Source organism: Rhinopithecus roxellana, chromosome 8 (genome assembly GCF_007565055.1).
Source record: "Rhinopithecus roxellana isolate Shanxi Qingling chromosome 8, ASM756505v1, whole genome shotgun sequence".
Classification (NCBI taxonomy): domain Eukaryota; kingdom Metazoa; phylum Chordata; class Mammalia; order Primates; family Cercopithecidae; genus Rhinopithecus; species Rhinopithecus roxellana.
Window position 1 is genome coordinate 23462609 of NC_044556.1, and position 24389 is coordinate 23486997.

General features: G+C 41.1%; 1 protein-coding gene and 1 long non-coding RNA gene across 6 annotated transcripts in view; one reads left to right on the forward strand and one right to left on the reverse strand.

Annotated features, from left to right (window-relative positions):
• LOC115899154 overlaps window positions 1-9623 on the reverse strand; it is a 29759-nt gene extending 20136 nt beyond the window's left edge. Inside the window, exon 1 of the long non-coding RNA XR_004058830.1 lies at window positions 9392-9623. This is a non-coding gene — a long non-coding RNA (uncharacterized LOC115899154). The remainder of the gene's footprint in view (window positions 1-9391) is intronic.
• RWDD3 (RWD domain containing 3) lies at window positions 6518-24114 on the forward strand. Of its 5 annotated transcripts, XM_030936208.1 has the most exons (5): window positions 9927-10007; window positions 10623-10739; window positions 21117-21604; window positions 23426-23541; window positions 23640-24114. In XM_030936208.1, the coding sequence occupies exons 3-5, from the start codon at window positions 21164-21166 to the stop codon at window positions 23752-23754; spliced, it is 672 nt and encodes a 223-aa protein (XP_030792068.1). In that variant the 5' UTR covers window positions 9927-10007; window positions 10623-10739; window positions 21117-21163; the 3' UTR covers window positions 23755-24114. The 5 variants fall into 5 exon arrangements, 4 of the variants coding, with proteins under 4 accessions (XP_030792067.1, XP_010383448.1, XP_010383447.1 ...); XM_030936207.1 differs by lacking the exons at window positions 9927-10007; window positions 10623-10739 and adding an exon at window positions 6518-6705; XR_004058829.1 differs by lacking the exon at window positions 10623-10739 and having other exon boundaries at window positions 9852-10007; window positions 21117-21621.
• The last annotated feature ends 275 nt before the right edge of the window (window positions 24115-24389 follow it).

A 24389-nucleotide genomic window follows, 5' to 3' on the forward strand; every position in this document is an offset into this window, starting at 1 on the left:
GGCAGATCACTTGAGGTCAGGAGTTCAAGACCAACCTGTCCAACATGGTGAAACCCTGTCTCTATTAAAAATACAAAAAATTAGCCAGGTGTGGTGGCTCATGCCTGTAGTCCCAGCTACTCAGGAGGCTGAGGCAAGAGAATCGCTTGAACCCAGGAGGTGGAGATTGCAGTGAGCTGAGATCGCACCACTTGGTGACAGCGAGACTTGGTCTCAAAAAAAAATTTTTTTTGAATAACAGTCTGTGTAAAATAAGGTGTACTTGAATCGATCATTTTTTTTCTTTTGGTTAATATTAACAGATCAAAAGAAACAATGGTAGGCTGAGCTTTTAGGCTAAAAACAATTTTCCCTAAATGAAGATTTAGTTTTCTTCAATTGTGTTATCATTTCATTCACAGAGACAGATTGGTGCCATTTGAAGACACTTGAAACCTGTATTTTTTTCTTGCCAAGATTTGTTGTTATAACATAAAAATCAAGCAGTAGCAAAGCTTACATATTTTTTAAAAGAATAAATTCCCTTCAATTTTTAAGCTGAGAGCATACTCAGCTCAAATTCAGAAAAAAGGGAATCTTATGAAAATATGAACTTGCTTACCTGTCTATTTTCCCCCAATACTTTAAAAAACCAAGATGCACATAAAATAAAATGCACAGCTCTTAAAGGTACAGTTAAATGGCTTAAACTCATGTAACTACTACCTCAATTAAGAAATAGAGCATTTTAATCAACAATAAAAAGTTCCCTTGGGTCCCTCTCCAGTGAATCCCCTACCCCCTTCAACATAATCTGATCTGTTAATTTAAGCCATGGTCAACAACATATTGAAGCATCAGAAAAATAAAAGAAGCATCAGAAAAATTTTAAAAAAATACAAAAGAAAAAGAAGCTTCTTAAGAGATCATGACTTACAGAGTAAGATATCTAAATGCCTCTTCTTAATTTTAATTACTATGGTTATATTGTTACACATCACTTGCCTATCTATGAGTGACTTAGTTATTTTAAAAGTGATTAATAGTAACTTGTATAGTAACAAAACATTATACCCTACTCACTTATTCAGGTGGAAATATGATAGATTTCTAGCTAGCCTGGATCAGGTACCATGGGGTATCTCATTTCAGTTTGGGACATAAAAACTGTGTAGATTTACCTACCACCTGACTTCCAGACTCAACCCAGTAATGTCAAAAGTTTATATTGTATAGTAGCTTTAAATTACTTTCAAAGCCATTTTTATTTGCACATAATACAATCAAGTGAAGTAGTAACTGTAAGCAACTATTAGTCAAATGTGAAAAGTTACTGTAAAGGTGGCATGCACTCGTCTTTTCGGCTCCTGTATGAAACTGTGGGGCTTCCTTAGGATTAATCCATTGTTTCATTTGCCCATTTGTATTTTCTTCACTACTCTCAATGTGAATCAAGTAAAGACATCAGTATTAATCTACCTGCTTAACACTGATGTGTGTCAACATGTTCAAGATCTAACAAAATCTGGTAGAAATCAGAGTGGAGGTAATAAGAAAAGTGAACCATAACATATTTACTTACACACTATAACCATGCATTCATTCATTCTTGAGTCATTTCACAAATATTGAATGCCTTTTACATGCCAGGCCCTGTTCTAAGAGTTGGAGATACTGAGAGGTGACAAGGTGCTAGCAGCCCTCACTCTAGGCGCCTGCTAGGCTTTGGCATCCACTCTGGCGGTGCCCGAGGAGCCCTTCAGCCCACCACTGCACTGTGAGAGCCCCTCTCTGAGCTGGCCGAGGCTGGAGCCGACTCCCTCTGCTTGCTAGGAAGGTGTGGAGGGAGAGGCGCGGGCAGGAACCGGGGTCGCGTGTGTCCAGGCCAGCGCGAGGTCCGGGAAGCGTGTTTGCGGGCTCCGCGGCTCGGCCCCCCTACACCGCAGGCCCAGGGCAGTGAGGGGCTTAGCACCAGGGCCAGCAGCTGCGGAGGTTGCGCCGGGTCCCCCAGCAGTGCGGGCACGCCTGTGCTGCACTCAAATTCTCGCTGGGCCTTAGCTGCCTCCCCGCGGGGCAGGGCTTGGGACCTGCAGCCAGCCACATCTGAGCTCCTCCCCTGCAGTGGGCTCGGCGGTTCCGAGCCTCCCCGACGGGCACCGCCCCCTGCTCTGTGGCGCCCAGTCCCATGGACAGCTCAAGGGCTGAGGAGTGCAGGCACAGCTCAGCACTGCTGGGCAGCTCTGCCTGCAGCCCCTGTGCAGGATCCATTAGGTGAAGCCAGCTGGGCTCCTGAGCCAGATGGGAACTTGGAGAACTTTTATATCTAGCCAGAGGATCGTAAATACACCAATCAGCCCTCTGTGTCTAGCTCAAGGATTGTAAACACACCAATCAGCACTCTGTGTCTAGCTCAGGGTTTGTAAATACACCAATCAGTATTCTGTCTAGCTCAGGGTTTGTAAATACACCAATTGGTACTCTGTGTCTAGCTAACCTAGTGGGGACTGGGAGAACTTTTCCGTCCAGCACTCTGTGTCTAGCTCAAGGACTGCAAAGGCACCAGTCAGCACTCTGTCAAAATGGACCAATCGGCTCTCTGTAAAATGGACCAATCGGCTCTCTGTAAAATGGACCAATCAGCAGGATGCGGGTGGGCTCAGATAAGGGAATAAATGCAGTCTGCCTGAACCAGCCAGCGGCAACGGCTGGGGTTCCCTTCTGCATTGTGGAAGCTTTGTTCCTTCGCTCTTCACAATAAATCTTGCTGCTGCTCACACTTTGGACCCCTGCTGCCTTTAAAAACTATAACACTCACCACGAAGGTGTGCAGCTTCACTCCTGAAGCCATTAAGACCACGGACCCACTGGGAAGAACAAACAACTCCAGATGTGCTGCCTTTTAAAAAGCTGTACCACTCACCGCGAAGGTCTACAGCTTCACTCTTGTCAGCGAGACCACGAATCCACCAGAAGGAAGAACCTCCAGACACATCTGAATGTCTGAAGGAACAAACTCCGGACACACCATCTTTGAGAACTGTAACACTCACAGTGAGGGTCTGTGGCTTCATTTTTTAAGTCAGCGAGACCAAGAACCCACCAATTATGGACACAATACCACCCAAGATGACATAGAAATGCACCCTCATCTCATGAAAGTCATAATCTACTGGGATTATAGACATATAAGCAAATACAGTTCCATATGATAAGTGATGGGGAAGTATAGGAGGAGTGGGATTCAGATCTGAAAGAATAAGAGTTCACCGGGGGGGGGAAGTAAGGAATTATCTTAGGAAAAAGGGGAAAGAGGTAATGACAAAGTATGTGGTAATATGATCCCAATAGTAGAAGCTCTGGCTGTGTTTCATCTGGAAGTATAATGTTCATTTTGAAACTAAAGAAGCGATCAGTGAAAAAATTTCTGGCTAATTAATGTTTTGAACGGCAATGAGAATCACATAAATATACAAAGATTTTACCTAAAACCACAAATGACAAAGTATTATAGCCTAGCCTTTTATTCTTAGATAACTTTTATATCACTAAGGCAGAAAGACAGAAACACAGAGAGAGAGAGAGAGAGGGAGAGAGAGAGAGGCAGTCAGACAGACAAATAGAAACAAAAGCCAGTGTGGTATTAGCAGGTGGCAATTGTGCTACAAGGGAGATTTTTTTCTATTTTGACTTCTGTCCTCAACTAAAAACAGAAGGAAGTAATGTTAAAAAGTGAAAAACAACAGGGAAATGCAGCAACACTCCCACAAAGGGGTTATTGTTTTGATCCAGATTGTGTTAGAAACACCAACAAAAGAGTGCTTCTTTGTTTCATTGCCAGGAAGTACATCACCGTCATTGTGAAATTCTTGTGATTCAGACCGGCAATCATCTACTCCCATGATTTCTGCAGGCTGCAGATGACCACATGTATGATCTTTTAAGATCTGCCCTTCCCACTACACTATAACTTCTAAGAGATTGCTGTTGCAAACCAGTTTCCCTGGGACCTGGTGCAATATTTGGCACATAGTAAGGTGCTCAGTGAATGCTTGCTGAATTAATAAAGTCAGAGATCTATCTTTCCAGACACATTTTCTTAAGCTTTCTTCCTCCTCCCCTAACCCTATGATTGGGAACCTCTATCACAATGGCCAAACCAGGCACCCTAGGCCTTCTCCAATGGTCTTTTACTTCTTTGGCAGGACCTTCATCCCTTCATCCCAGGAAATGCTGGTGCTCTTCTGGGATTAGATTCCAAGTGCCTGGAGGACAGTGACTATGTCTCATTCACTCATAAAAATGCCTGAAATTTTATAAAATGACTAGCATATGGTAGGTGCTTGATAAGTCTAAGTTATTTGATCAAGAATTTATGAACTTTATGATGAGTTTATTTGTATCAATAAATATGTATTGAATTCCTAATCTGCCAGGCACTCTTTTAGATTCCTAAAATCTAGATACAGAGGTGAACAAGCATGATAAGGCACCTGGAAGCTTAATGGAAGTTTAAATTCTAGTGGAGACAAACTAGATACCTTTCACTATATACAAAAGTCAATTCAAAATAGATTAAAGACTTAAATTTAAGACTAGAAACTATGAAACTACTAGAAGAAAACATAGGGGAAATGCATCAGGACATTGGTGTAGGCAAAGATTTTTTGGTGAGACCTCAAAAGCAGAGGCAACAAGAATAATAGACAAATGGGATTACATCAAACTAAAAGCTTCTGCACAGCAAAGGAAGCAATCAACAGAGTGAAGAGGCAACCTACAGAATGGAAAAAAAAAAATTGCAAGCTATCCATCTGACCCAAACTCATCTTGATGAGTACAGGGCCTCTCAGATTAAAACCAACATTTTCAAGCTCCCTTTTAACTGGCAGCAGTCATGGGGACTGAGTTCTAGCCAATGAAATTGGACTGAATCCCATTCTTCTAACTGGTAGCTGGAGTTCCAAAAGCCACCCTGGACCACAGCATGACCATGGGAATCAAATCTGTGCAGAGCAGAGCCACAAAATAGATGGAACTTGTATCCTGACACTGGGGAGCACCAAAGCTCTGCCTACCTCCAGACTTGAACGTTTAAGAGAAAACCAATTGTATCTTGTTAAAGCCACTGCACTGTTAGGCTCTGTGCTTTTTACACCCGAACTAATCCTAAATCATACATCTGTTAAACACATCACTTTAGAACTTGTCATCTTCTGTCTCTTAATATCATCCACCAACTCTATTCACTCCATTTGGCTCTGGTTTTCCTTTTTCTTCCCTCCTATTTTCCTGATTTATTTTTGTCCTTTTTTCCTTAGTTGAGCATTATGCACAAGTCAAATATCCTGATGTATTATCTACTGAACACGTTTTAAAAATTAACATTTATTAAAAAGAATATGAAATACACAAATGTAGAGGGAATGAAATACTGAATCTTCATGCTCCACCCCATCAATCATTATCCTATGATCAGCTTCTGCCCCACTCACACTATGGCCTCTTCCCCCCTCCTATATTATTTTGAATCAAATTTCAGACCTCAGATTGTTATTGAATCAAGATTCAGACTTCTTTATTTAAGAAGCAGGCAAGTCAATCTTTTTTACTTTTTCCTGACATAAAGACAAATTCCTAACTCATGACTTCTTTTGCCTCATAAAAATCATCCTTTTCTTTCCCTATTTCTCCTCCTTTTCCCCCCTCCCCTGTTCCTCCCACCTTTTTTCTCTTTCTGTTTCCCTTCCTACCTTCTTCCTTCCTTCCACTATAATTTTTAAAAAGGAAATCCAGTTCTAATTTTCCCAGTTTTACCTGTGGTTCCTTGATATACATCTATCTTTCCATTTGCAATCACTTTTGCTAAAATGGCAGAGTTTACTCATGGATAGTCCCTTTATGAGTTTGGGGAAATGGATATTTAAAAAGTCACACAATCCTCAACCCTCTTTTAGACAATAAAAACTGGCTACACTAGTAATACAGTGGGAAAACATAATGAATAAGAAGAATCCATTTATAGTATCACCAAAATTAAATATTGGATACTATTTTAACTAGAAAAACTCAAAAACCCTAATGATACCAGTGACTTGTTGTTATAACATTGAGAAGGCATTGAGCTTTTATATTGGTAAATTTGGGCCATATGGATGGGTTCCCATAAAGCAAGCTGGAACTGTCTTGATATCATTCACGCATAGAAATCAAGCATGGCAGAGTGCAGCCAATATTTTGGAGGGAGTGCAGATTACTTGGACATGATGGAGGCAGATCTTTCCACACAATGGTATGATCACAGAGCCAGTAGCAAATTCTCATATATTTTATTTGCTTTTCTTTTATCATGATGAAAAATAAATTTATGATCTGTATACTGTAACAAAACAAAACAACTATGACCAGTTAACATCTCAGACTTTGTGTACTTTTGGAGGGCTACTGTGTTCCTGAGCATTTCCAAATTATTTCTCCCCTGGGAAATTGTGGGAGGTATATGCTACTCCTACTCTGTTACTTTAACCTATACCATAATATTGAACTTCACACCACTAAGGAAATGTGGTAATTCTTGTACCCTCAGCTTGGTGAAAGAACTTGTAATTGTTGCATATTGTGTTTACTTGTCTAGACCAAAGGCTGTAGTCATTGGAAACATGGACTTATTTTCATCTCTAACTCTCTCCTCCTCTCCACACTCAGCCTGCAGAGCCCGGACAACAATCAGTGAGTATCTAAGAACATTTTGTGAAATGAGTATGCGATTGCAGAAACTCTTTAGACAGAACCAGTAGCACAGTTTCTTGGAGTTCAGATTTATTTAGGAAGTTGGCATTTAAGTCCTCTTTTGGTTGTTTTGTTGGTTCATGAAAGCACTTTTACCTTTATGAGTTTTGATTTGATATTTTTTCTTATCACACTTCACTCCAGCATTAGGATCCTCACCATTTTTTGACATAACACTTAACTCTCCTAATATTCTTGAAATTGTGCATTCTCATTTCTATGCTCATGTGAGTTTTGACTTAAGATTTCAAACTTAGAGTTGAGTAAGTCTACATACTACTCATGAGAAAGTGAGTAGAACTGTTTCCCCCCAAAATGAAAATAACTATCTTCTGGGTTATTAGTTTTAACTGAAGGCAAAAGGTTTTAAACTTTTCCCCCTTATGGTCTTGGGGAACCAACTATTTAGAAAATTTGCTTGTAAAAATAATAATTGTTCTAGCAAATCATACACGTTTGTGTGTGCAAGGATGAGAGGAGAGAGATAGAGATGGAGATAGACAATGCTCTAGCTGTAGACATTCATCCTACATTTAAATATTTTGAATTTTCAGTAGCCTGTGAATACGAGGAAACTTATTACATTAAGGTAGACTTTAGAGATTTGACATGTAGCTGATATTTTCACAGTGTGAGAAATATCAAGCTGACATTATGCAGTCTCTGAGATGATTATTTCCAAATGTCAGAGTGCAGAAACTTATTCATGGGACTTCAGTGCCCTAGGATAGTGTCAATTTAAAAGACATTCACATTGACTTCTTTTTTATTTAAACATGCTAAATGAGGTATGAAAAGCAGGTTAAGAAATCAACTGAGAAAGGAAGAGCAAAGAAGAAACCTGTTGACAAGAAAATTTTAATAATAGATTGATGTACTCTTTAATCAATTTTCACAGACCTCTTGCTGACAGCGGTCTTCAGCAACTGCCTCCTAATCCTTCCTACAGCTGAAATTTCGCTCTTCATGTTATTTCACTCATCTCACATATAGTAAATTTGGAAAATTAAAAATAAGTAAAAACTATTTGAATATTTTATAGATTTTTTTTTTTTCTTTTGAGACAAGTCTCACTTGGTCGCCTAGGCTGGAGTGGTGCAAAGGTGCAATCTCGGCTCACTGCAACCTCCACCTCCCAGGTTCAAGCGATTCTCCTGCCTCAGCTTCCTGAGTAGCTGGGATTATAGGTGCCTGCCACCACACCCAGCTAAGTTTTGTATTTTTAGTAGAGACGGCATTTCACCATGTTGGTCAGGCTAGTCCCGAACTCCTGACCTCATGTGATCCACCCTCCTTGGCCTCCCAAAGTGCTGGTATTACAGGCGTGAGCCACTGCACCCGGCCTATTTTATAGATTATTTTCAATAAATAAGTCAAAAACCAAATTGTTTTGACTTTTAATCGTTAACACTGGATTTTGAATTAAAATGACAGTGATATTTTAAATTAAAAATGTATTCTTCTGTTCAATCTCTTTAGCAGTTAATTTGAACCTACTGAACTGCTGGAACATCTGTTATTTTGGAAATAAAGGAGTTTTTTTTTTTTTTTTTCTTTAAGCCAATTGGCCATATCAGAGATAACTGAGTTTAAATAAGCCTTCATCTTCCCAATTATGTGCTCCTAATTACTTGGGGTCACTGAAATCCCATGACATCTTCTGAAAAGCATTTTCCCTGCAGTCCATCTTGTTCGGTTTCCTTTCTGTTCCGGGAAGCCAGTATCTTTTCCTTTATCAGATCCCTTTTTTACCAATAGCAGGAATGGTAATGGTGAATGAATGCAGGGTCTTAAAATCAGCCAACTTTGTTCTGACTTCTGTATGTCAGTGACAGGAGTCACTGCATAACGACCTAAATTCTCATATTTATCTCATGAAATGTGATTTCTCATACAAACAAAAGTTGTGAGAACTCCATGAGCAAGACCAGCTGCTTTTGGGGGCTGCCAAATTTTAAATTGTTACTGGAAAAGCAAAGACCAGGCAAACATCCGAGAGACAGACCTACTGCAGATAAGTATTGTAATCTTGTTCACTATAATCAAAACAGAATAGATTGCTTATTCTGTTACCCTATTGATATTGCTCACATTTTAAAATTTAGGTGCTGGACTCAAGAATGATAATTTCATTAAGCTTCAAGAGTCACATTGTATTGTAGGCATCAAATATCACGAAATGGAAAACACTGCAAAGCTAGTGTTTACACCCTTGGGTCATACCCCCAACGGCCAAGGAGTCCCAGTGGCCACCTGCAGCAGGGCTGTCCCCTGTGAAGGCAGGAGACAAACGAGGAGCCTTAGGACACTTTGCTCCCAGGACTTTGGCGCACAGTTCCCATGAGTCCTGGTCCGTCAAGTCAACATCCCGAAGCCAGGACTGGCAGGTCCTGACCCTCCCTTTTTGCACCCGTAAGGGGAGGGGCTCGGGAATCCGGACCTTGTCTAGAGTCCCTGCGCCAGTACCAGTTCGGAGGGCATCCTGGAGGTTGTTACTAACCCGGGCCTCTTCCGGGCTTCCCAGACACCAGGGTTGCTAACAGCTCCACGGGGGCGAAGAATTTTATTCTGTTAACTGTGGTTATCTCCAACACTCAGTTCAAACCTGAGCAGGGCAAGGTCTCACCTCATCTCCCGGTCACTTCCCTGCTTGTTTGTTTCTTCCTAACTCCCAAGTGTCCTTCGCCCAGTTCATCCCCACCTCAGCAGCCCAAGGCTGGGCGGGGACGGTGGGGGTTCGAAGCCTGCAGCTAAACTTAGAGGGTTTCAGGCTTTGCTGGGAGGCCTCCCTGTGCTCAGAAGAGCCGGGGGTAAGCTGGGCTGTCGCCTCGGGTGCAGACAGAGGCGCAGGGCCTCGACCTCCAAGAAAATCTCCAAACCGAGGGCCTGAGCTTCGCGTCTGTAGTTAGTGAGCAAGAGCTTCTGGGCGGAACTTCTAAGGGTCCAGCCCGCCCAGTCTCCCCCACACTCACCCCGTCTCGCCCCGCCCACGTTCGTTTCGCTCCGCCCCCGCCCCATCTCGCTCCGCCCCCGTGCTGCCCGGCTGCGGAGGTGCGGGGTGCCCCCAGGTGGCCGCAGGCAGTGCTGTTTCCTGGCCGATGGAGGCGGCGGCGGCGACAGCGGAAGGGGAAGCGCTGAGGCGGCGAGGCCCACAGCCATGGCGGAGCCCGTGCGTGAGGAACTCTCGGCACTGGCCGCGATTTTTTGCGGGCCCCACGAGTGGGAGGTGCTGAGCCGCTCAGGTGACTACCCCCGCGCGGGAGGGACAGTGCGCCCTGAGGGGCCACCCGCGTTCTCTCTGCGGCTCCTCCCCACCACTGAGCCTGGGCACCCCGCCTGTGCCCACGTATGGGGACCGGGTTAGTTGAATGATGGAGTGACGCGTCCTGGAGGCCGGAGTGGTGTCGCAGCGGGCGGGAGTTTGAGGCGACCCCAGAAACTAAGAGAGCGGTGCGGCCCACTAGGGCCTCTGCCGCCAGTCCTGCTCCCGGAGCCGCGGGCCCCTGCGGTCCGCGTCCCCAGGCCCTTCCCCAGCCTCCCACTATTCAGATCTCACCCTGTAAAGAAGCCTGTCCTGAGGCCTCCTCGTTGTTCTGTCATTCCTAAGCACTGTGCCCTAGGCCCACGAGAGCACTCCCCGATTTTAACTTTACACGGGTATTTGTACGTCTTAAGTTGCAGGAGGGCAGGGTCTGTTTGGTAATTCTCCAGGTACCTAGAACGGTGCCAGCCAGGCACATGATAGGTAGTTGGTAAATGTTTGTTGACTGAACTTTTTAATGTATCCAGTGCTCAACCTCAGCTTTATCTGCATTCTATTTCCAAGTTGTTTGCTTTTCTGATACTTTTTTTTTTAGGTGGAGTCTCGTTCTGTTGCCTTGGCTAGAGTGTCGTGGATCCATCTCGTGTCACTACAGCCTCCGCCTCCCGAGTAGCTGGGATCACAGGCGTGCGCCACCATGCCTGGCTAATTTGTATATATATAATACTTTAAAAATAATTTATATATATATATATATACTTTTTTTTTTTTTTTTAGGTGGAGTCTCCCTCTGTCCCCCAGGCTGGAGTGCAGTGACGCAATCTCGGCTCACTGCAAGCTCCGCCTCCCGGGTTCACGCCATTCTCCTGCCTCAGCCTCCGGAGTAACTGAGACTACAGAGTAGCTGGGACTACAGGCACCCGCCACCACGCCCGGCTAATTTTTTTTATTTTTAGTAGAGACGGGGTTTCACCGTGTTAGCCAGGATGGTCTGGATCTCCTGACCTCGTGATCCACCCGCCTCGGCCTCCCAAAGTGCTGGGATTACAGGCGTGAGCCACCGGCGCCTGGGTCTTCCGACACTTTTTTTTAAAAAACAAGCTCTTGAGAGCTTTATTAGTCATTTAGCCCACATTTGTTGAATCCCTGCTGCCTGCAGACTTTGTCAAGGTTTCAAAGACACCGCTACCCATGGCCTCTAGGAGCTTACAGTGTAGAGAGGTTCTTTTGACTATTTTTTGATGATAGGTGAAACTTTCCCTGTATGTGGCTTCTATTGAGTAAAAAAAAAAATGCCATTTAGGAGAAAGTACAGTGACTCAGCTTTCACTTAGCTTTCAGATACATTATGTACATGTTTGGGGCATGAGAGTTATCGTTCTAATGTTATATTGTAGCTACTATTAAAATTGACTTTCTGACCATAAATTGGTTAACCTTTAAGAAGGTTACCTTTAAGAAGGTAGTCTAGGCTGGGCGCGGTGGCTCAAGCCTGTAATCCCAGCACTCTGGGAGGCTGAGGCTGGCGGATCACCTGAGGTCAGGAGTTTGGGACCAGCCTGTCCAACAAGGCGAAACCCTGTCTCTACTAAAAGTACAAAAATTATCTGGGCGTGGTGGCATGTGCCTGTAATCCCCGCTACTCAGGAGGCTGAGGCAGGAAAATCACTTGAACCCGGGAGGCGGAGGTTGCAGGGAGCCAAGATCTCACCACTGCACTGCAGCCTGGGTACCAAGAGTGAAACTTTGTCTCAGGAAAAAAAAAAAAAAAAAAAAAGGTAGTCTGAAAATGGGCTGGATGTTGTGAGAAAACCATCTAAGATTAAGATCCTTCATGGTATCCATTGGATGTGTTATTCCCTGAAGGACAGGGAGTTGACTTCCATTTATTCCTTCTTGCATTCATTCACTTACATCCACTCATGGGGCACTGTTATATTCCAGGCACTATGCACTTATTAGTGTAATGGAGTTGCTTTCTTTTTAGTGCCCAGCCTGACTTGTGTCTTTTGAAACAATTGTTTAAAATCCATGTGAAGGGATTTACTCACTTTTAGTGTTTTCTTGTCATCCCTCTTCTGATTGGATAATTCTTCACCCTCTCCCTCTCTGTCTCCACTGTTCTCTTTAGTGATAATTACTTCTGCCTGAGGCAGCTATTTGAAGAGATCATCAGTTTTCCTAAATTCCTTTATTATGGCTCAGTTGGGAATATCCTGGAAAAATGAACCTGCAATTTCCCATCACACCTTAAAGAACTGGTAATGGTCTGGGTCATTAGTACACAGCTGAGCATAAAACACTGCTGAAGGGTCAGAGAAAACCCAAAAATGTAAGCATAGAAAGAAAACAGTTTCTTAATCTTGAGAACACTGTGGACCCTTTATCTGCTGTTAAATTGAGCATGACTTTCAAGCCATGCCTCCTAATTAATTTAATTCAGTGTTCTGGCATCAGTAAGTAATTGAATTATAAAAGAATTCAGTGTAACAACTTAGGACATTTTGTTGCTGAGAGGTAGAACAATTCAGTGATTGAAATGGGGATGTTTGATGTTCACAACTTGGAATTAAGGGTAAGGTAAGGCCTTTTTTTTTTCTTTTTTTCCCATGGTTTTCATAACATCTTTTTACAGAGTAAGGACTTCTTTAACAGACCACAGTAAACATGCAGTAGACTGCTGGCTACCACTCACCATCACTGTCAGTTTGGGTTGGAGGATACACACCTGATACCAGAACACTCTAAACACCAGTTCTTTTCTGGCCTCCCCCAAATAAGGTTCTCCCTTTTGCTGCTGGAATCAGGAGAATGTTGCAGAGGAATTGCATTCCTGGTAACACGATAACCCAGCAAGACTCAGACTGCTAACCCAAGGATCAACTATTAAGGCCGTAAGATTGAAGAAGCCGAATAATTGGATTCCATTTAGCTGGACTAATTTTATGCTGAGAATTTCAGGGGATTTTATCTGCCTTTTGATCTCTTTACAATGGTTATAGTAAGCTCATAGTAAGAGGCATAACCATCTCTTAGGGGTGCAAATTAAGTAAGTCCCTACACTCTCATCTATAAGGGAGGGCTGTGGATAGACCCCATTAGGGATATTCTGTTTTCTTCTATGCATTGTAGTCAGTCCAGGTGCCAGATTTGATGGGGTGACCTGCCATGTCTGTGATACTTTAAATACATGTTACTTGATGAGGCTATTGGTCTTATTTCACAGAGAAGATAACTGATACTTAGACTGGTTAAATAACCACCAGGCTCCAGGTGTATGGACCTTTGCACTGCATCATGCTCCTTAATAGAGAGATGGGGCTGTTGCATCAGGAAAATAGTTCTTGGAAAGCAAGGAAATACTTGTCCAGAGAAAGAGATAATGAGCACCCAGAGAAAAGACATGAGTGTGAGCCAACTTATGTTCAGAACAGTCCCAAAGGGGAGTGTTTCTGCATGTATGTGTGGATCTATGAGAGGCGTGAGATTGGTGTTGTATCGCCATTTTCCTGATGGGGAAATTGAGTGACACAGATTATGTGGCCATAGTCAATGTTCATTTTATGTGGCAGTTGTGCTTCTGGAAATAATCTAACAGATAAAGTTGTAAGATGGGAGAATCCAATATCATGCAATATGTTTTCACAGAAGCTGCAGAGTGAATTTTTGTATTTTATCAACACTAATGTTCAGATTAGTTTGGACCCTTTTATAAAATAAATCGTGACTGTCACACATTGACCCCTCTAAATCTGCTCAGCTCGGTTTTCTGCTGATTGTCGGTATTGAGCTCACTTCTGTAAAACCGATGAGATTGCTACTTTTAGCTTCATTTATTTTTAGGTTTTTTTTTTCCTTCTGAAGCTACATTGAAACTTATGTAAAAATCCAGCTGAAGCATAAAACAAGCACTGGTGTATGCTTGCCTGGGAGCTGCCCGGGAGCAAGAGGAGACAGTCTTGTCTTATCAAATATGAGAGGGTGCTGGAGGTTTCTTAGTGGTTTTCTTCAAAGTTGTATGTTGAGGATATATAACAATTGCAAAGAAAAAAATACAAGTGTAGGGAAAGTCAGATGTATATGGTATGTAAATGATTTCTTAATGGGCTCTTAGTGAATCCTGAAGAACCCATTCTCTTCAGTTTTACCTTTTTAAAAAGTATCTTCTGTTATTTGCATTTATAGAGTTTCTGTTGTGTGTTGTATTTTATGAAGTAGAATGAAACCTTAAATCTAGCATTAGTGTGAATTTGGAGTTCTAAAAGTTCAGCTTCTCTAGTTTGAATTTCTGTTTGGAATGTGGTTAGGAGCATACCTTTAGAATACATGAAAATAGCCTTGGACTTAGGAAATGTTAGTTTTCTGGGGGCAAGCCTTAAGTTTTCTAGGGCATAGATGTTTGTTGAGAATGATCAGTTTGTGAATTAAGCTTATTAACTAAAGTTTTGGGGGGCTATGGAGGGGCAGAGATTAGTGTTAGATTTAGAGCATAATTATTTTTCTGCTAATCACTGTTTCTAAGCTGTTAAAAACCTTAAAGCAGATGGGGGCAACTTTGTTTTCTTTTTCATTATGGCAAAAAAAGAAAACAAAAATCAGACTTACAGTGCATGTGTTATATGAAAAATTCTGAGGCAAAAAGGAGCCAGTTTAATTGCTTGTACAATGTCAAGCAGATGAGAAATGGAAGAGTACAATACATACTTCTAGAGTTTTCAGGAGAAAATGAGTTTTTAAAAGTATGTAATTTTATTGCCACATTAAATACCAGAAGAATGGAGGCTGTTATTGGGCTTTTCAGTTTCTTGTAGAGATGACAGTATCATTTTGTATAATCTTATTTTGCAGCTGGTGGGTAGGGGGATTTACCAAGACCAATCAGGAAGAATGCTAATCCTTTCCAGTTCTTAAAAGAACTAAGGCAGTTTTCTTCCAAACATGTAACTAGTATGGGGGTCACAGTTTTCTAATGTGAAAGTCAGGAGTTTCACCCATTGCTATTCTGTTTGCTGACTAGGACCAGAAAATAACACAGAGAAAAATGAAAATTGGTAAGGACTGACATGGCTGGTTCAATAGCTTTTCAAGACTTTCCCCCTGGACTACCAACATGTTTCTTCCATGTGGTTTCCTGCACTAGAGAGGACCCAGTGGGTGTTTATATGGCACAGGTTGGAGAACACTATGGGTGGTCTCAGGGTCTTGATCAGAAAGGGATTCTTCAAAGTTTGCAGCATAGCATCTTGCTTCAGTGTGGATACATTGCCTTCTTCTGTAGTAAAATCTCTATCTCCTCCTTATAAGGACCCTTATGATTACATTCAGGGCTCACCTGGGTAATCCAGGATAATCCCCCCCATTAAAATCCTTAATTTAATCATGTCTGCAGAGACCCTCTTGCCATGTGAGGGAACATATTCACAGCTTCTGGGGAACAGAATGTACACATCTTTGGGCCCATTATTTAACACAGGTACCAGGGATTTCTGTACCTGTGAGATCCATGATTACAAGCTACTAGCACAATTCCAAAAGCTATATGACTGTAAAGTTTAAAAGGTTTTTTGTATCCCCCCATTTTGGTTGTTGTTTAAAAAGAAAATCAAGATATTTCAGTGCTGGAAAAATGTTAATTTAGTTTAACCACAATAATTCTGGGCATGAAAATACCATGAAATAAGTTTGAAATACCGTGGAAGTCATTAGGTAGGACTTAGGGAGGAACTGTGGAACTGGACAAAATTTTAGTAGACAGAAAGTTAAGGGCCTTCTTGGAGATAGTAGGAGCAAGAGGCAGAGATGGGACACCTGAGACTGAGTACATGGTATAAAACGGGTAATGAAGCAAAGAGTGAGGGGAGAGGAAGTCAGAGTGGTAGGCTGGCCCTAGGCGTTGCATGGAGGAATTTGTAATTCATTTCAGTCTGGGAGAGTGGTATTGGGATGATTTAGTGTGGGGAGAGGCAGGCGGCGAGGAGACCACTGTTGCAGAAGCCAGAGAAAGGCCTGAATTAGGAGGATGGAAGGGAGAGAAATTCTGGAGGACTTGTGGGATTTGGCAGTTGAATGCTAAGTATGAAAGGAGGGGAAAAAAAAGTGGAAGGCAGCTTTAAGATTTTATGCCTAGGCCAGGTGTTGTGAGTCACACCTGTAATCCCAGCACTTTGAGAGGCCAAGGCAGGCAGATCACCTGATGTCAGGTGTTTGAGACCAGCCTGACCAACATGGTGAAACTCCATCTCTACTAAAAACACAAAAATGAGCCAGGTGTGGTGGCGGGCACATGTAATCCTGGCTACTTGGGAGGCTGAGGCAGGCCAATTGCTTGGACCTGGGAGGCGGAGGTTGCAGTGAGCCGAGATCACACCACTGCACTCCAGCCTGGGCAACAGAGCAAGACTCCATCTCAAAAAAAAAAAAAAAAAAAAGTCTAGAAAACTGGAAGAAGAAAGTTGTTTGTGGAATTATGCTTTAGAGAATGCCTGTCATTTAGGGGTTTAGGAAAAGTAGAAAAACAGTGCAGCGATGAGCAGGGATGTAGGAAAAGAACCAGGACACTGGTGTCTGGGAGGTAAGGGAAGAGAATTTTGAGACTGGTTCAGCAGGTTCAGAAGCTATAGAAGGGTAGGACTGGATAAGGGCCACAGAATGTGGCTATGTCAGGGGTGCCCAAAGCACCCTCACACTCGGTGATTTGCCAGAAGCACTTATAGGACCCGGAAAAACTGTTATATTCATGGTTGCAGTTTGTTGCAGCATAAGAATACAGACTAAAATGAACAAAGAAAGAGTTGCATGGAATGAAGTCCAGGAGAAACTGGGAGCAAGTGTCCAGGCGTCTCCTCCAGTAGGGTCACACAGACATGCTGAATTTTCTTAGCAATCATGTGTAACAACATGTGACTTGTGTTCCCAACCAGGACAGCTCATTTGAGCCTCCTTGTCAGAATTTTAATTGGGGTCAATCTTGTCAGCATGTAATACTTACGTGACTCATTTCAGCTACTCAGACTCCAGTCTCTAGAGCAAGAAGATTTACCATAAATCACATTTTTAGCCTAAATCCTTTAATCAGACTGTGTGGTCCAACACTTCAGGCATACAAAAAAAAAAAAAAAAAAAAAGAATAAATAAAAAATAAAGCCCACACTCTTTTGTTTTGAGATGGAGTCTCACTCTGTCGCCCAGGCTAGAGTGCAGTGACATGATCTCTGCTCACTTTAAGCTTCACCTCCTGATAGAACCCACACTCTTAACAGGTAGAATGTTACCAGGACTCTTAGCTCAGCTCTTAGGAGCCAGCCATGGGCCAGTCCTGAAGACAGGCTGTTCGTGGGAATGTGCATAATTTGAGCACCCTACTCCTGCTGAGTTTTCTCTTTCTTGCACAATGGTAATTAGGAGGTCATTGGTAACATTTGAGAAAGGAGCTTCAGAGACAAGGTATGTCGGAAGCCACGGTACAAGTAGTTGCGAAGAGAGTAGAGAGTGGCTTGTGGGAAAATGGATGAGAGAATTATATTTTAAGAAGACTGCAGATGAAAGGATAGAGAATGATAGGTCAGTAGCTTAAGGAAATTAGTAGCACTGAATTTTTTTTTTCATACAAGAAGATAAATATTTTCTTAGTAGAGGAGAGGAATAATTAGAGGGAGGGTTAGAAAATGCAAGTACTGCCCAGGTGTGGTGGCACACCAACTGTAACCCTAGCACTTTGGGAGGCCAATATGGGAGGATTGCTTGAGGCCAGGAGTTCAACACCAGCCTGGGCAACATAGCAAGGCCCCCATCTCTACAAAAAATAATAATAATAATTAGCCAGGCATGATTACATGCCTGTAATCTCAGCTACTCAGGAGGCTGAGGTGGGAGGACTGTTTGAGCCCAGGAGATCAACACTGCAGTGAGTCATGATCATCCCACTACACTCTAGTCTGGGTGACAGAGTGAGACCCAGTCTCAAAAAGCAAACAAAAACAAAAAAACAAGCACAAGACCAGTGATAGGGTTTCCTGTGGAAGGGAGGAGGACACTTCTTTCTCAGATAAAATAGTGAAAAAGGGCAAGATGATTAAAAATAAAAAAAGTGTAATCAAGTAGCCCAGCAGTTCCTAGGTAGCAATGACAACTGAGGTTCCTTGGTCACTAGCACACTTCCATGGATTCAGCCAGTAAGGAGACAGTGAACCCAGATGGATTTGAACAGTCACTGCTTACTGCACAGCAGGCAGCATTAGCTTCGTGTTCACATTGATTCTCCTTGTCCCCCAAGTTCAATGGTGTGATGTGGAGGTAGACTGCGGTGCATACTATGCATTCAGTGGGTCTTTGTTATAGCTGAGGGGCAGTGAGCTTAGGAACCCTCTGGTCTTATGAGGGGGCTGCTAGTGATCCTGCTCAATCTTTGTCCTGAAGGAGTATGTTACCTTATATTGCTTAGGAAACAAATCTGCCCCCTGACCTGGAGGAGAAACTCTAGCTTCCAAGGCTGTCGGTTATACAAATGTCCTTGAACAAAGCTGTTGATGTCCTTTTTTCAGAAGGCATTTAGAAATGCTAGATTGTAGCCGTCTGACCTGCACACACTGACCTAGCGATGGATGAGAGATGTACACTGACACAGATATTTTGCCTGTCAGTGTGGCTAAGGGGGTTCTGCTCCTGAATCTGCAGTGTGGGCCCCAATAAGCTGGCAAAGTTCACATTTATTTAGTACAGATTAAATGACAAAGGCCACGAGTAAACACCACTAGTGGGTAATTAACATTGCCATCCCCTCACCCACCCCCAGTAGAGAGCAGTCATGCACCCATGGAAAATAAAAGGTTGGTGTTAGGACCACATGAGTAAACAAGTTATTTAGGTAAACTCCCCCACATTCCCTTGTTATTTGCTCTTTTGCTATCAACTCAAGGTAAAGAGGATTAGGCTGCTTTCAGCCAAATCTTTTACTGAAGCTATGCAAAACCCCAGCCTTCCAAGAAGGTTTGTGACTATTTCCTATAACTGTGTTTTAATTTTTCTTCTACAGTTTTTCCCACCACCCTGACTGAACTCCCACTCCAGATCCCTGGAGAATTATCTACCAACACAGACATTTATGTTTATATAAATTATATGTACATGTATATGTATGCATATTTATGAATAAAGATGAATAAAGAAATGTTTAGGTGTAGAAGAGAAGTCAAGGAAGATCACTTGGGATATATCCCCGCTCTCGTGTTCTGAAACACTGGATTGAGTCAATATGATGGGATCCGTGTCTTACCTATCATTTTCCCTCAGAGACTAGTACAGTGCCTTGAGCTTAGTAGGTGTTCAGTGAATGTTGAATGATGAATGATTGAAGATCTTTAAAAGTTCTCCTCCTCCTTGAAGAGAGAGTGTCAACTCTCTAGATGATTACTAGAGAGTTTATTCAGCCTAAATGGTCATGTGTTGTCTGCAGTTCTGTTTGTAATGTCTGTTTTACGTATTGAAATGTACTGTTTTAACATAGGCAGCCTGCTGTAACAATAAAATATATTTTTAAAAAGGATAAGTACTTAGGCTGGGTGTGGTGGCTCATGCCTGTAATCCCACCACTTTGGGAGGCCAAGGTGGGCGGATCACCTGAGGTCAGGAGTTTGAGACCAGCCTAGCTAACATAGAAAAATCCTGTCTCTACTAAAAATACAAAAATTAGCTGGGCATGGTGGCACATGGCTGTAATCCCAGCTACTCTGGAGGCTGAGGCAGGAGAATCTCCTGAACCTGGGAGGTGGAGGTAGCAGTGAGCTGAGATCGTGCCACTGCACTCCAGTCTGGGCGACAGAGTGAGACTCTGTCTCAAAAAAAAAAAAAAAAAAAAAAAAAAGTAACAGAAGAAGAAGGGATTTTGAGAAACATAATGGGTTTTGGAGGAATGTACAAAGTTACATTTGGAAAATTTTTCTTCTGAAATACACCTATTTATAACGGTTAACTGTGTTTCCAGATGATGTCCTAAAATAGTCGTTCCTTGCAGCTGGTACTGAAGAGTGTCTGAAAGAAAAACTCTATAACAGATGTATCTGGTCCTGTATGAATCAATGTCTGTAGCAATGGCTTTTACATATGTGGAATCAGAAGGCTAGGAAGCAATTTTAATGTTCCGTTCTTTAAATTGGGGATACATTCAGGTTTCAGTTGCTGAGGCTGTTGAGCAGCAGTCCAGGTATGAAAATGGGAAAGATTTGACTGCTTCTCTCATGCAGAGGAATAAAGCAAAGGCACATGCAGAGGGAAGTAGGGGTGGAGAGAGGCAAGTTAGCTTCAGAGAGATTTATTTGCACCCAGTTCTGTTCTACTCAGCCTGACGTTTTATCATCTTTTTGAAAAGTGGCGTGAAGTGGTGTGGAACACATCAGAGGGTGAAGCCGAGCAAATCTGAAAGACAGCAGAGGATTTCATATGATATCCTATGTGTGCTTTCCCTTCCTTCTTAGGAGCTGGAAGAAGCAGAATTGATGTCCACTCAATTTCAGTTCATCTTGCCACCTTTATGTTACACTGATACTAATGTATTTGAAATAAGAAGAGAACATTCCAGGCAGTTACTGTGTCACATGCAGTCATCAGTTTCTCTGCAACCCTACAACCACAGGGGATTCCATTGTTTGCTTTGACTTGGACTTCCCATAAAATGACTTTCGTTGGATTTAGTGTATAATTTTTAAATTAATTACTGATTTTGTATATACATGGTATTGTATCTTTGAAAGCGCATAGGAGTTTATTAGGGATTTCAGAATTATCAACTAAGTCTGGCTAGAAAAAAAATTATCTGATGAAAAACCTTTCTGGTAACTTAATAAAAATGGGGTGATAGCAAGTGTAAATGCCAGTTAAGTCCTGGGCGCTGGTGTGTGTGAACACATGAATACATGTGTATGGTTGAAGGAAATAATTTGTGAATCATAGCTTTCCTAGTATTATGTGTCCCTTCATAAAATAGCTCAAAGTTTTCTCATGAAAAATAGACATTTGAGACAAAAGTTTGAACTTCCTAGTGTTCCATTCAAATTAAATAATGTACAGCTAATGATTATTTTTGGATGCCTTTCAGAGACAGATGGGACCGTGTTCAGAATTCACACAAAAGCTGAAGGATTTATGGATGCGGATATACCTCTGGAATTGGTGTTCCATTTGCCAGTCAATTATCCTTCATGTCTGCCTGGTATCTCGGTTAACTCTGAACGGTTGACCAGGGCCCAGTGTGTGACTGTGAAAGAGAAGTTACTTGAGCAAGCAGAGAGCCTTATGTCGGAGCCTATGGTTCATGAGCTGGTTCTCTGGATTCAGCAGAATCTTAGGCATATCCTCAACCAACCAGAAACTGGCAGTGGCAATGAAAAGTGTACTTTTTCAACAAGCACGACCATGAATGATGGATTGTGGATAACTCTTTTGCATTTAGATCACATGAGAGCAAAGACTAAATATGTCAAAACTGTGGAGAAGTGGGCTTCAGATTTAAGGCTGACAGGAAGACTGATGTTCATGGGTAAAATAATACTGATTTTACTACAGGGAGACAGAAACAACCTCAAGGTGCCAAAAAGTTAAATGTTGAGTATGAATCTGGCTATTTTCTGCTTAAAATGGTGTGTCTTTAAGTGTGTTTTGTAACAATGGGATAGATTAATTATTAAGATGTTTCTGCTTTCATTATTATCATCTTAATGGATGTTCCTTTTCTTTTTAAAGAATGTCTGACTGCTAATTACAAGTACAAACTTGCAAAGCTTGAAGAATAAGATTACATTTAAAAAATCATGTTACTTAATAAAGTGACAGGTTATTTTAAAAGCTCTGTGGCACATGAGTGTTTGTTTCTGTAATTAGCTATGAGCTTGAACTTTATAAATGTGCACGAAAAGTTTGTGCATATTAATACTTCTTCCCTTACTTTGGCACAGCAAGGTGTGTATTTGTGGATAGTCTGCAAGATTTGTAACTTTCTGGCTGTTAAAAATACATTCTGACACTTTAATTTGGTATCTATAATACCTGGAAACAGGAGCTTGTCTGTTATAACTGAGATTTCATGTTAGTAGAAGTAGAATCATTAGGGCTGTCAACTTGTCACCTCCTACCTAACTTTTGCTTTCCACCTGACTTATCTCAGCAATTGCTTTCAAAATCATCATCATCTTCAGATTTTTCAAGTTCTTATTCTTATCTCATCTGACCTGTTTTAGGTGAGACAAGATGAGGAAAACTTTTTTATATTTTAAATCTTAGAAGAGCTACAAATCACTTAATAGGTTTTATACTTTCAGATAGGTTAGGTCACGAATAATTACATTTGAATTCATTTAAGACAAATTTAGTGTGAACAGCCTATAATCTTAAAGATTTGTAGAATAATGACCTAGTTTTTTCATGATGGGCTCTTACCACAAAACTACTTTGGCATTTGGTTAACCAGACTCATGCTGGGTTACAGTATATAGATACAACAGTAATTCAGATTTAATACATATCTTGGATTGGAGCTGACTGAGGAACCTCTTGTTTTAAAGTGATTTGTAGTATATCTATAACATTTGATCCTTTTGGGTAGAATAATAGCTGACAAAAAATAAATACAAATTAATTTTCTTGCTCATCTTTACCTAAAAGGCTCAGATTTCTCTTTAAGCCAGCTCAGGAATATTAAGCTAAACACAGCTATTTTGCAGATGTTGTTACTCGGATTGAAACATCAATTAATTAACAAGTATTTATTTATATTTACTAGAACCCTGCTAATGTAGAGAAATAATACTTTTTTAGGATATCTTTTTTCAGCTCTTTCTAAAATGTCATTTTATATAAATTTCTCATATTTTTATAAGATTGTATACTAGGATTGAGGATGTATAGGTACGTATTTATAGATGCTATCAATTTGGAATGATAAGTGCTGTGTGCCTGGTAATGTCATTTAGCTGCTGAATTTGTAATAGAACAGTGGCTTGTGCTTTCAAGTGTGCCGTGGCGCTATATCCAGTTACTCCTCTAGTACTTTGCATGTATTATTTCATTTAATCAGTACAACTTCCCCATGAGGTAGATCCTCCCATTTTATGGAGAAGGCAACTGAGCCACAGAGGATTTAAGTAACCAGCCCAGAGTAAGAACTGGTAGGCAGTTCAATCCAGATTTAAACTTGGGGAGTTGGATTATATTGTTCTTTACTCCTGTATCCACCACTACATTATTCTGCCAAGTACGTAAAAACAAGTATGTAAAAATTCTTACTGCTTGATTTAAAAAGGGGGTATTCTTTAAGCATGAAAATAAGCCTACAGGTTTATGACTCCTTTACAACTAGGACTTTGAGATTCAGAGTAAGATACGTATTTAATGTACTGATTTATTATTTAGGAGTACCTGATTCTTCAGAAAACCTCCAAAGTAGATGTGGACTCAAGTGGAAAGAAATGCAAAGAGAAAATGATTAGTGTGCTGTTTGAAACAAAAGTACAGACAGAACACAAAAGGTATAATTTAGTACTATTGCAGATGGAAAAGCAACTGAATCGATAATTATACTCTGACAAATCTAGGCATATTCATGAGTTTCTCTTGTATAATGCAGGTTTCTGGCATTTGAAGTCAAAGAGTATTCAGCGTTGGATGAATTACAAAAGGAATTTGAAACTGCAGGACTTAAGAAGCTTTTCTCCGAATTTGTACTTGCGCTGGTAAAATGAAATGGAAGACAGGAATCTTTTAGTAAAATAGCAGTGTTTTTTGTTGTTTTTGCATTGGATTTTGGGAGTGGTTAATTGAAATAGTCACCAGGGAGCAATTTTAGTTTCTCTGAAGCAAAATGATAGGCATCATTCTAACTTCAGGAACAAAAGCCAGTTCTGTTTTATGAAATATTAAACATGAAGAAAACTTGTATATTCTAATGTTTGCCAGGAAAGACTAGGTTCAGTAGATGAGACATTATTTAAAAGACACATTTAAAAATACAGTAAATGAGCACTTGTTTTTATAGACAATATTTGTTTGGAACTATGTAATTTTCTGGCTAATTTTCTTATAACTAAATGATTTTTTAAAAAGAGATTTGTTTTCATGTTTACTTTTTTTATGTTTATATTTTTAGCATTTGATCACCATTTTCCCCCATCCAGCTTATGTCTAATGTTTTAATAAATGTTAAGAAAAATATAACACCGATTTTTTTTATGGAATTACATAAATTGTTAGTTTAAATACAAAGTTCTATAGAACCAGATTTACAGTTGCTTTTTGAGGGTGTTTTAGAATAGCATGATACTTGCTAGCCTTAGGACTAGAGGTTTGATTCCAGTTAAAATTCTTATTTGAAAAATTG